Here is a 13,992-nt window from a genome sequence, read left to right on the forward strand (position 1 = left end):
AACATGGTAGTCACAAGCCAGATGTGGCTATTAAACCCTTGAAATGTGGCTAGTGCAACTTCAGAACTAATTTAAAATTTTAAATGCAACTTTATTTTTTTGGTAGAACTACAATCCACTTTAATTGCTGCACTGGGTAAGATATTGTAGTGTGCATGTTATAGTATGTGTTGCTTCTAGTACTATAACCTGTCACTGACCTTCTTGGTGTCAGTAAACTAACTCAATTCTAAATATTTTTTACATACTAATATAACATTGTAATTTGCTTATCTAAATGTTTTATGGGGAAAAATATGAGACTGGAATAAAATACGTCACAAATTTCATAATGAATAGCAATTACAACTTGCTGCAGCAGAGCAAAATGATGTCTGCTGTGTAAAACATATTTTAAGATAATTAAGTGGATAATATTAAGAGACATGTTCAACAAATACACAGTGAATTTTATAAGAAGTTTCCACAGAAGTAAAGTGAAAGATCTTCAATTAAGGCCCAAACAACTGTCTGTAGAATATAAAACCTTTAAAATAATATCACAGATGTAATGATTCTAAGCTTGAAAAATTGTAGGTACGTATTTTTAACTTTAGATAAAGTAGTACAATATGGGAGACACTGCTCAATTGTTAATATAATAAAATTTAAATGCAGACCAAGTATTTCTAATGAAATCTAGCATCTGAACTGAGATATGCTATAAGTAAAATATACACCAGATTCCAAAGATTTTGTATGAATAAAAGAATATAAAATACCTCATCAATAATTTTTAATATGAATTACATGTTAAAGTAATATTTTAGATATACTGGCTTAAATAAAATATGGTACTAAAATTAATTTTTACCTATTTATTTTAATCTTTTTAAATGCAGCTACTAGAAAATTTTAAATTACCTATTATGTCGCTTGTATTATAATCCTGCTAGAGGCCCGATGCACGAAATTCGTGAGGGTAGGGTCCGTAGGCCTGCCCAGCAATCAGGGCTGGCGGGGCCTTCCTTCCCCTGGCTGCCGGCCGCCAGCCAGGGCCTTCCTTTGTTCCGTGCCACCTCCTGGTGGTTAGCACATGTCATAGCGAGCGGTAGAACTCCTGGCCGGTCAAACTCCCGAGGGACAAGTTGCATATTAGCCTTTCATTATATAGGATTAGGTAATATTACTGTGGACAAAAAGACATAGTTCTTGACCACAAGGTCTTACCATCTGGTGGGAGAGGAGGACTAGAAAAGAAAGAACCAACCGGAGAGAGTTGCTAATGAATCACTAAAAACTTATTATAACAAACTGGGGGAAAAATTCCAAAGATAAGTTCTAATGGCCCAACTGCAAATCATAATCACCAGTGATGGTCTATATATCCAAAGAATCCAGTTCAGTACTGTAGCATTTAAGCCTTCAAGGGCAGAATTTAATCTAATTATATTTAAATTATTCTAATAAAATAAAATGTTAAGTTTCTCAAAGTATGATCCTATTGGAGGCATATAAATAAGCACTATTTATTTTATTCACTTTTTATTTTAATGCGTATTAAGAAATACAAAATGGCCCGACCGGTGTGGCTCAGTGGTTGAGTGTCAACCTATGAACCAGGAGGTCATGGTTCGATTCCCGGTCAGGGCACATGCCAGGTTGCTGTTTCTATCTATCTCTCCTCCCTTTCTCTCTGAAATCAATAAAAATATATTAAAAAAAAAAAAATACAAAATGAATAAAAAGAATTTACATAATAGGAAAAATATAATAAACACATAAAACCCATGATTTCACAGATACTATTATGTGATATGGCTCCTTATAAAAGAAATTATTTAAATGAAAGATTTAATTTTTAAAATGTTAAATAAATAACAATAGAGATAGAGAAGGGAAAAATTATGGAGGTTTTTGTTTTGGGCAACTTTTTAAGATAGATTTCTGATAGGAAGTTCCATTAAAGTATTTAATCCATTTTTTATCAATTATTTACAAACTGATTAATAGATTGCTGAAAAATTACTACTTTAAATTATCTTAAATAAATGTGGAATTATTTTTAAAGGTGCTAGTCAAAACCACTCAGTAATTCTAAGTACATTTACCTTAATAATCTACAAAAGCTCCGCCGATAACTCAGTCGTTGGCTAGCTGCAGCAACACTGGGAGGAAGGGGAGGCCGGGGTGGGAAATAAGCAAGAGTTGCAGAAAATATTAAGCAGACCACTCCAAATTCTGAAAAAAAAAAAAAAAAGTGAAATGTTAACCAGATGACACAAACAGTTCAACATTTCAAGTATTACTTATCTAACAAATATTTACTGAGCATCAACTAAGCAGTAGGCATATGAAAATAGGCGAAATATAGTACTTAACCAAAACAGCTCAGCCTTGTGAGAAACATCATATGTCAAGATACACATTTCAGCAGGTCATAGGTAAGAAGTCCTACTGTAAGCAATGAAGTATGGTGGTACTATGGTGCACTATACAGACAAAAAGATTGAGACAGTAAGCAAAGGTTGCTCTATGGAGAAAAGGGAGGGGGGCTGGGTGGAGGGGGGCAAAGAGGGATGAAGGGGGAACATCTGTAAGTGTCACCAACAACAACAGCAAACGTTTTCCTCATCTCCCCCAAAATACCACCTTTCCCATTAGCAGTGACTCTCCTCCCCACCCTCATCCTCCACAGCTTGTGGAAACTGCTCATCTATTTTCTATCCCTGTGGCTTTGCCTTTTCTGAATATTTCATATAAAATTATAGATACAATTAAAGAAAAAAAACCCCACAGTACTGAACTGTAAGAGATTTTGAAACAGGTCATGGATGGTTGTCTAATAAACATGGTCCTCATAAATAAAAAATATGAGAAAATATGTAAGAAGAGATCAGGAGGTTTGTTTGATCAATGATATGATATTCTGATGTAGGACAGACTCAATTTACAGGCTGTATGGGAAATTTGAGCAGAACAGGAAAGCATACAAAATAAGAAACCAAGAGACAGAAAGTAAAATTTATAAACACAAGACTAGCTACTGCAGAATATTAAACAATCAGAATTAAAATGAATATCGCAACAATCTTAGTTTGACATTATCACAGGAGGGAAGGTTTCTAGCTATCCCGATTATTCCCTCCAGAGATTTGTCTCCTAGAAGTCCCACCTTTTGTTAGCTGTGCTTCATTTAGTAGAAATGCCTGAAGCCTTAAAGTATATACCTGTCTATGCTATTAATTAACTTGGAATTTGAATGAATCACTTACTCTTTTGGGCCAATAAAGGGTTTGGGTTAAGTGATTTCCAGAGGACCTTTCAGTAGGATAATTCTAATTCTAGGGCTATATTCTTAGCAAAAAAAAAATACAACATTCTTATGACACTTAGTTACAGATATCATCTTTATTCTAGGTCAATCTGAGAAGCAACTAAAGTTAATAAACTGTTTTAATTCACAGTTCTTTTATTTATTAGTAACAATGAATGAGCATCTATAATAATCTATAATAATAAAAGCATAAGATGCTAATTAGATTGGACATCCTTCCGCAGGCGTGGGGTGGAGGACTCAGGCCGCCGCCATGCCATGGCTGCGAGGAAGGGAACCAGGCAGCCGCGGTGGCTGCGAAAGCCTACTCTTGCACCAGTTTCATGCCTCGGATCTCTAGTCTTCTATATGCTTATTGGCCACTTGTATTTCTTCTACTGTGGTTGCCTTGTTCATATTCTTTGCCCATCTTTCAACTGGCATTTTTGTAAACAGCTTGAGATATAATTCACATAATAATACAATTCACACTTTTAAAATGCACAATTAAATGGTTTTTAGTGTATTCACAAGTGTGCAACCATCACCTTAATCAATTTTAGAACTTTTTCATCATCCCAGAAAAGAAACTCTGTATTCATTACCTGCACAAATATCCCAGGCCTAGGTTACCATTAATCTACTTTTAGTATCCCTGGATGAGTACTATGGACATTTCTTATAAACGAAATCATATAATTTGTGTGTGTTTTTTGTGACTGGCTCCTTTCACTGGCATGTTTTCAAGGTTCATCCATGTTGGAGCATATATCAGCACTTTATTTATTTTTTGCCAAGTAATATTCCACTGAGTAGATATACCATATTCTTAATCCACGTATTTGACAGACATTTTAGACTGTTTCTACATTTAGGTCATCCTATATAATAAAGAGGTAATATGCAAATTGACCATCACACCCTCACACAAGATGGCTGCCCCCATGTGGTCACAAGATGGCCACCACAAGATAGCCGGCAGGGGAGGGCAGTTGTGGGCAGTCAGGCCAGCAGGAGAGGGTAGTTAGGGGTGACCAGGCCTGCAGGGGAGGGCAGTTGGGGGCAATCGGGCTGGCAGGGGAGCAGTTAGGCATCCATCAGACTGGCAGGGGAGTGATTAGGGGGTGATCAGGCTGGCAGGAAGAGGCAGGTAGGAGCAATCAGGCAGGCAGGCAGGCGAGAAGTTGGGAGCCTGCAGTCCCAGATTGTGAGAGGGATGTCGTGGGATCGGGCCTACACCGGCAATCGGACATCCCCGAGGGGTCCCAGATTGGAGAGGGTGCAGGCTAGGCTGAGGGGGCCCCCTCCCATGCATAAATTCCGTGCATCAGGCCTCTAGTTATGAATACCACTACTTTGAACATTCATGTACAATTTCTTATACAGATGTGTTTTCATCTCACTTGGGTATATACCTAGAAATAAAATTACTGGGTCATATGGCAATTTCTGTTTAACATTTTGAGGAATTGCCAAAATGTTTCCAAAGTGGCATTTTATATTTCTATTAGCAAGGTATAAGGGTTCCAATGTATCATTTCTCCACTTTCTCACCAACACTTATTTTCAATTTGGTTGATTATAGCCACCCTATTGGGTGTGAAGTTTATCTCATTATGGCTTTCATTTGCATTTCCCCAATGACTAATGACAGTGAGCATATTTTTCATGTTGGCCATTTACATATTTTCTTTAGAGAAATGTCTATTCAGTCCTTTGCCCATTTTTTAATTGGGTTGTTTATCTTTCTGTTGTTGAATTGTAAGTTTTAAAAAATATATTCCGGTTAAAAGCTCCTTATCAGATACGTAATTTGCAACTATTTTCTTCCATTCTATGGATTGTCTTCTCAGTTTATAGATGGTGTCCTTTGAAGCACAAAAGTTTTAACTTTGATGAAATCCAATTTACATATTTTTTTCTATTGTCATTTGTGCTTTTGGTGTCCTTTATAAAAAGGCTTTGACTAACCCAAGGACATGAATATTTACTCCTCTCTTGTCTTATATAAATTAATTTTTTTAGCTCTGACATTTAAGTCCACAATCCATTTTAAGTTCATTTGTGTATGGTGTAAGGAAGGGGATCAAATGGATTCTTTTGCATTTGGATATCCAGTTATTCCAGTACTGTTCGTTGAAAAGACTTTTCTTTCCCCCATTGAATTGTCTTCGAACTCTTCTGAAAAGTCAATTGCACATAAATTATACAATAGTTTATTTTTTGGAATCTCACTTCTGTTTCATTGACTTATATGTTTATCCTTATGCCAGTACAATTCTGTTTTAATTGGCATAGCTTTGTAGTAACTTTTGAAATTGGGAAGTGTGAGTTCTCCAACTTTGTTCTTTTTCAAGATTGTTTTGGCTATTCTAGGTCCCTTGAATTTCCATATAAACTTTAGAATCCACTTGTCAGTTACTGCAACAAAGGCAGCCAAATATTATTTGGGCTTGCACTGAATTTGTAAATAAATTTGGGGATATTAGCATCTTCACAACACTAAGTTTTCACATGGGATCTCTTTCCATTTCTTTAGGTCTTCTTTCATTTTTTCCAACAGTGTTTTGTAGTCTTTTAGAGTGCAAGTTTTACCTTATTTTGTTAAACTTATTCATAAATATTTTATTCTTTTCGAGGCTATTGTAAATTGCATTGTCTTCCTAATTTCATGTTTGGATTATTCATTGCTAATGTACAGAAATACAATTGATCTTTATATATTAATCTTGCATCCTAAAACTTTTTTTAGAATAAACTTTGTTCATTCTTACTGAACTTGTTTTTTAGATCTAATATGTTTTTAATGGACTACAGGGGATTTTTTATATTCAAGATCATACCATTTTCAAAAGAGATAGCTTTGCTTTTTCCTTTCTGATCTTAAATGCCTTTTATTTCATTTTCTCAGTGATCCTGGTTAGAACCTCCAACCCAATGTTAAGCAGACGTAGCAAGAGTGGACATACTTACCCTGTTCCTGATCTCGAGGTAAATGCATTCAGTCTTTGACCAGTAACTATGATCTTATCTGTGGATTTTTCATATATGTCCTTTATAGACATTGAAAAAATAGACATCCCTGTCTTATTCCTGATCTCAGGGGGAATGCATTCAGTCTTTGACCAATAACTATGATCGTATTTGTGGGTTTTTCATACATGCCCTTTATTAGGTTGAGAGAGCTCCTGTATCTATTTCTGATTTGTTGAGTGTTTTTATCTTGAAAGGGTGTTGGATTTGTCAAATGCTTTTTTTTTTTTCATCTTTTAAGATGATTGCATGTTTTTTCTCCTTTATTCTACTGATATGGCACATTACATTAGTTGAGTTTTGAATGTTCAAACAACCATGCATTCCAGAAATAAATCCTATTTAGTCATGGCATATAATCCTTTGTATATGTTGCTGGATTTGGTTTGCTAGTATTTTTTTCAGGACTGTGGCTCTATATACCTAAGGGATATTGGTCTATTAGTCTATATTTCACTTATGATGTGTTTGGAATAATTCCATGTAAGAATCATTAATGTTTTAACCCTTTGCACTCGCTTGTTTTTTTCTTGATTCCTTTATTCTAATGCTAACCGTGTCGAGTCACACTCGACATCCGAGTGCAAAAGGTTAAGATAGCAATTCTAGCAAATGTTTTTAATGGAATGAGGGTTTTGGGATAATATTTCTGGAAGGCAGGTTGGCAAATATAAAAGCAATGAAGAAATAACTGGGAAGTTCTGAGTAGGTAATCTGCTATACACAAAAGTGCCTAAAATAAAGATATAATCATTGCTTACATTTTCAATAAAAAGAATGATATAACTGAAATAAAGTTTAAAATTTGTTTCACCTGCTTTGTGTTTTATTTATTTACTTATTTAATTTTTACATTTCAATTTTTTCCCTTTAGTAGGAGTAAGGTGGGTTAAATGCTTTATATGCTGTCACTATTTCTGTTTTCACTTGTATTCCCTTCAAACCATATTTTGAAATGTAAATCTCATCATGTAATTCTCTAGCATAAATTCTTCAGAGTATGGCCACTACGGAAAACGTGGTGAATTTCAAACCCTTTAGTCCTATTTAGAAGGCTTACAGGGCCTGGCTTACCTCATCTCCTCTCACCACACCTAAGCCACTCTGGGCTTTAAGTTGCTTGAATGTAGTACACTCTCTCCCCTTACTGGGCTTCTCCTCCATGGTTCTCTCTCTGGTATATTCTTCCTCCTGCCCATTAAACTTGGCTAACTCTCTGCCATCCCTCAGGTTCCAACTTAGGTGCTATATCTCTGGGAAGCTCTACTTGACCTCCAAAATCTGAGTTAGGTGTTCCACTTCTCAGCTCTTAGAACAAGGGTAGGCCTTTGGTTATAGTACTTACCACCCTCTTTTACAACTGTTTGCTTTCCTGCTTGTATCCTTTGGGACACTATAAGTTCTAAGAGAAGAGGAACCATGTTTACCAGTACCTCAGTGCCTAGCACAGTGACAGATATATAGGAATTAAAAATATAGCTGTCAAATTAATAAGTGAATAAATTAATTCAAAGTTTATTATAATCTGGTCCCTTATCTTTCCAGTCTCACTTTCTGCCACTTGCTATCTACACCTAATCACAAATATTGAACCTACTGTAGACATACCAAATTACATGCAGTTCCCTAGACATATTGCATTCTCTAATACTTTATCTTTGTGATTGCTGTTCCTTCTATGCACAATACCCTTAACTCACTTGAGCATTTGGCGAACTCCTATAAAATTCCTAATTTTGTTTATCACAATCTTGGGGAAGGCTTCCCTGCCTCCTCAAATTCTATCCAAACTCAGGCTGGTTAGGCCCTCCAAGCTCTGCACGTCTCTATTTCCTTCATCAATGATCTTACCAATTGCCAGTGCTTAGCACAGTGCTTGGTATATAGTAAACACTTATTATTAAAAGTTTTCTGAATGCAGAAGGAAACAATAAACATGCATATGGGGAAAGGGAATATATTTAAGGAGACCTATAGGAGACTGTAATGCAGGGGTCCTCAAACTTTTTAAACAGGGGGCCAGTTCACTGTCCCTCAGACCGTTGGAGGGCCGGACTATAGTTTAAAAAAAAACTATGAACAAATTCCTATGCACACTGCACATATCTTATTTTGAAGTAAAAAAACAAAACAGCAAAAACACCCGCATGTGGCCCATGGGCCGTAGTTTGAGGACGCCTGCTGTAATGTGAGAGTGGTTTACAGCTTGGCTCTAGAAATAAAGAAAAACGATCTAAGAGAATGTTTTGGAAAGGTCTTTATCCCTTATTAATAGACTAAACATACAGAAAGTAGGAAATGAAGAAAAGAATAAATTGTAGGTGACCTAGGTTTATTAGATTAGAGAACATGGCCAATAAAGGGGAAATTGCAAAGGGAGAAATGGGCTTAACAACTACCAATAAATGCTTAAGTAATGTTCATTGTTTTTCATGATGTTTAGTTTTATATACTGACTAGAGGCCCAGTGCATGAAATTCGTGCACTTGGGGTGGGGGATCCCTCAGCCCGGCCTGTGTCCTCTCACATTCCGGGAGCCATCAGTGGAACATCCTTAGTGCTGCCACAGAGGCAGGAGAGGCTCCCGCCACCGCCAGCTGTGCTGTGCTCGCCAGCTGCGAGCCTGGCTTCTAGCTGAGTGGCACGCCCCCTGAGGGAGCACACTGACCACCAGGGGGCAGCTCCTACATTGAACATTTGCCCATGGTGGTCAGTGCGCATCATAGCGACCAGTCATTCTGCTGTTCAGTCAATTTGCGTATTAGCCTTTTATGATATAGGACTAGAGGCCTGATGCATGAAGATTCGTGCAAGAATGGGCCTTCCTTCCCCTGGCTGCTGGCACTGCCTTCGCTCTGGCCAGATGCCACCTTTCTACCTTCCCATACTGCCCAGAGGCCTGGAGTGGCTGGGGTGGTGCGGAACGCCTGAATCGTCGCCATGGTGACGATGCCAGCGTCCCGCCCCTGGCCACTTGGTGCCTGCGTATGCAAATTAACCCACCATCTTTGTTGGGTTAATTTGCATACTCACTCCCGATTGGCTGGTGGGCATCACGAAGGTACGGTCAATTAGCATGTTACTCTTTTATTAGGTAGATAAGATATCTAGAAAAGAGATTCAAAGTTTTACACTGAGCTTAATTGTAAGCGGGTAGGAAGAGTAAGAAATAACCTTCCATGTAGCAAGAATACATTTGGAACTTAAATTCCTAGAAAGGGTAAGTTTCAGATAGGCCTTTCCATCCTATATAATAAAACCCTAATATGCAAATTGACCGAACCATGGAATGACCGGTCGCTATGATGCGCACTGACCACCAGGGGGCAGACGCTCAATGCAGGAGCTGCCCCCTGGTGGTCAGTGTGCTCCCACAGGGGGAGCTCTGCTCAGCCTGAAGCCGGGCTCATGGCTGGAGAGCGCAGCGGCAGTGGCGGGAACCTCTCCCGTCTCCGAGGCAGTGCTCCTAAGCCAGCAGGCGGACATCCCCCGAGGGGTCCTGGACTGCGAGAGGGCGTAGGCCAGGCTGAAGGACCCTCCCCGCAGTGCACAAATGTCTAGTGTTACATAACAAAGAAAGCACATATATGCATATGTATATATTAGCCCTCTTAAGTATTCCATAAGTGATCTGGTATACAAAAGCAGAGTGAAGATGACTGGGATAAAAGACAAAGTATAACAGGAAGAAAATAAACTTCAAAATACCTGCATATAATACGGTCTCTATACGGTCTTTAATGTGGGCCCTGCTATTCTCGGATGCAAGAAGAGGCGACGTGCCATTGGGAGCTGGAACAAGAAGTGGTCCAACTAAAAAGGCACATGCTCCACCGAGATAACTGAGCATGGACGCGATAGCTGTGGCAGTGGCCCGTTCATCTGCAGAAAACCACGTTGTGGACAGGAATGGAGCTGCATTCATTACGGTTGGGCCTGCCAATCCATTTAAAAGCTGTCCTCCATGGATTAGTCTGGAATTAAACAAATTAAAAGGGTGTGAGGTAGGTGAAGCAGGCATTTTCTAAACAAGACACTAGCCAAACAGCAGTTAACTAGGGCAATAAGAATACATATCTGTAAATAATATCCCACATCTAAAGGGTAAAGAATGTTGACTCTCTCTGAGGAAGTTTAAATACAGTAATAGTTACCTCTTATTCGTTTCACAAATATTTACTGAAGTCTATGATTTGTGCAACACACCAAACTAAAGACTTCCAAATAATCTTGTTTCGTTTGTTACAACAACACTATGTGGAAGCTATTATCCCCATTTATTGAGATGTGAGAGCTTCACTTAGAAAGAATAAGAAACTTGCCCACGTGCTAACAGGCAAAGCTGAGATTTAAGTCTGACTCCAAAACTCATACTCAAAAAGAGACCTAGTAAGTATTACCAGCCCTACAAATAACACAGTTATTTAATGAGCTCCACATTTCATGCCTACTCTGTACCGAGTGACAGAATTACAAATATAAAAAGTCATCACAGTACCTTCTAATAGAAGAGGAATTAATTGAGGAATCAGATGAAGGGATGTGCAACTAACTAGCTGAATGGCACCGGGTAACCTTTGTGGGAGTCCCTTTCTTCTCCCGTAAAATGAGGGGTTAAGTTACGCAAGCAGGTACTAAGCGCCTGTTAGGTTAAGGGACTGTCATCACAGGATCGCTAGGTCCCTCTGGTTCTAGTTCTCTGACTGACATGACTTGTAAGGGTTGGTGAAGAGTAGTTTCTTGCTTCCATTCCACGTGTTCTCTTGCCCACCTTTTCTCAGCATTCTATTCAGGGCTTCATCCTGCTCTTTGCTGAGCAAACCCTTTTTCAACATTTCTTTTTCCATCCCCAACATACACATTCACATTCATGAATAGCCTTGAAGAAGAAAAGAAGCCAGAAGTCCAAAAAAGGAGGTGAGTCCACCTCTTCTGCCTTAAAGGTAAAGGGAAGGGCAGGGACAGTATATGTGACATATACGTGATAGTAATGACTTTTTTGTGTGTGCTTGTTTTGCCTTTTAATCACATGGGCGTCAAATCCTCTTAATGAAGCAATTGCCACCGTAAGTTACTTACTTAAAGGTTTCTGAATGCAGAAGGAAGTAACAAACAAGTATTTGAAAGAGAAGTAGGGCCTTAATGTAGAAGCATAAGTGAGTAGGAGGTAAAATATGTGAATTAGGTCTGCTCACATCTTTGTAAATGTTGGAAAAATTATTTTAAGGCAAAATAGTTTCACGTGTCATTATTAAATTAAAGCAACTAAAGATATTTTAAAATCTTCTTGTGTAAGGGGAACTATTTTCTAGATGACAAAAACAATTTAGTGTTTATAAACTGAATGCCTCCTCCAAAAGTCAGTGGATCCCAAGCTGTCACACCGCAATTTCATCATAAAAGTATTCTTGAAACAATCACTAAGTGGTTTTAATCATGACTCCCTTAATCATAACTCGTGATGGCACAACAATCAGACGGCACAGGATGGCTCATACAGGTAACTGCTTTGATATTTAATACTTTTAATAAGGTGTTCCTGAAAGACTCATCTCACCTAGAAAGGTGAGGGGCGGAAGAGTACATTTTATAAGGCCTAAAAATGTTAAGAACAGAAGGAGAATAAGGAAGAAACAACCCATTAAAAAGACAAAACAAAAAAAACCCAACATGACAAAACAGTATGAATCGTCAAAGTTAAGGTTAAAACTAAGATTATTGCCATGGCTTAACGTTTTGGTACTCCTCTGTGGAATCATGAATAGACTATTTTCCAAACAGCAAACCTAGGAGTCAGATCATGTGAGCTGCAATAATGGAAGGATCATCCAAATGCAGTTTACTCAGTTCTCAGATCAGAGTACTCCTCACTACAATGTGGTGCATGTGCTCAAGTAGAAACCAAAGCAGGTATGAAACTGGGGCATGCAGTCTCCAAGGTCACTGAAGTTGGGGGTGAGCCTAGAACAAGCGTGTATTATCACACTGAAAAGTCATCTCGAATTAAAACATGCTGATTTGGTACTTTAAAATCACTCAAATTTAAATAATTATGTGTGTTTTGTATTAAAAGTAATCACACACAAACACACCCCTCACAAATGAGCTCAGTAGAACTGGGACCTACAGGATCTTGGGGTTACCCTCAGAATTCATGGGAAACCTGGCAGGGAAACCCAATTCCATTCTTACCAGCATCTTTAAGTTTTCTCACGCTAGTATCCCAGAGCCCCTCAGGGCTTGGTAGTTACTCATATAACTGGTTATAAGCACTGTTGTCCTGGTAACCATGATACAACACTAACTTGTATTATCAAGAATTTTATGTTTGCCTGACACTATTTTATGCTACCTACCATTAACTAACTCTATTTTATAACATTGTTTGTAAAAATATCTTTAAAAATAAAGTTCAGTTTTATATGTAAAATCTAGTTTTCCCATAAAACAGTAATGCAAAATTAGAGGCATGTTTTCTGGAAAAATGCTGGCCTTAAGACATAATAAAACCATATAAACCTTACAAGGACAATGAAGAAGATGAATAATGTTAAATTATAAGCTGTGTTGTTAACTCTTTGAACAAACATACTGAGCATTCACCGTGTGTTGGGGTAGGTATTGTGATAGGCCTATGTATACTGGAACATCAAGTTAAAAAGGTAAAGCCCCTGCCCTTAAGAATCGCTAAAAGTAGTTGAAGCACTATACCAGGAATATAAAGGAAAGGAAGGCAATAATTAGTCCTACCCCTAATGCTTGTGGGCCTCTGACGAGAGTACCAGTGGAGGTCCCTGCCATGTCCTCCTCCTCCTCCTCCTCCCTCTGGCTCTGATCTACAGCACCCAGGGCTTCACAGGCATGCACATGACCAACTCCATCCAAGCGCCATCCATCCCCTTCAGAACAGCTGTCCCTGGGGCACAGGGAGCACACACGAGGCATGCAGTCCACTCTTGGAAGAACAGACCTGGAAGGGGGCCCGTTGCAGGGATTTCTGGGGTCTTGTGTAGCTAGATAGTGGTGGGCAGGGGAGCACAACTTCTGAGGGGACACACACACACACACACATTTCCTTGGCCCTACAGACTCCTCAGCTCATAGGGAAGGGCAAAACTAAAGGAAAACCACATGTACCTTGGTTGCAGGCACATCCCCAGTAGGGGGTGTGCAGGAGGCAGCTGATTGATGTTTCTCTCTCATCCATGTTTCTAACTATCTCTTTCCCTTCCTCTCTGTAAAAAAAATCAATAAAATATATATTTTTAAAAACAATAAAAAAATTTAAAAAACCCAAAATGTTAAAAAAAAAAAAAAAACAACTAAAGGAAAACCAGAGTGGGACACTTTCAAGCGTGGAGTCCAGGACAAGGACCCTTTGGCAGTGTTGGCAACAAGAGTGGGGCTACAGAGGAGAGGATGGTTCGGAGAACTGGTCCTAGCCACACAATATGGCTAGGTGAATGACTGGAGACATGCTTAGAGAAAGGAAAGGAGAGAGAGAGAGAGAGAGAGAGAGAGAGAGAGAGAGAGAGAGAGAGAGAGAGAGAGAGAGAGAGAAATCACCCAACCACCCCATCCCGCCCCACACCCACACCCTCCCCTAACTGGGAATCAAACCGAAACCCAAGTATGTGCCCTGACCAGCTCGAGTCAAGAAAAAG

At 38.8% G+C, this 13,992-nt stretch overlaps 1 protein-coding gene across 1 annotated transcript in view; it reads right to left on the reverse strand.

Moving 5' to 3' along the window:
• SLC49A4 (solute carrier family 49 member 4) overlaps positions 1-13,992 on the reverse strand; it is a 75,216-nt gene that overhangs the window by 35,276 nt on the left and 25,948 nt on the right. Inside the window, exons 3-4 of the mRNA XM_028131163.2 lie at positions 10,037-10,302; positions 2,091-2,220 (exon numbers count right to left, since the gene is read on the reverse strand). Coding sequence (XP_027986964.2) covers positions 2,091-2,220; positions 10,037-10,302 — 396 coding nt within the window. The remainder of the gene's footprint in view (positions 1-2,090; positions 2,221-10,036; positions 10,303-13,992) is intronic.

This window comes from Eptesicus fuscus, chromosome 3 (assembly GCF_027574615.1).
Source record: "Eptesicus fuscus isolate TK198812 chromosome 3, DD_ASM_mEF_20220401, whole genome shotgun sequence".
Taxonomy (NCBI): domain Eukaryota; kingdom Metazoa; phylum Chordata; class Mammalia; order Chiroptera; family Vespertilionidae; genus Eptesicus; species Eptesicus fuscus.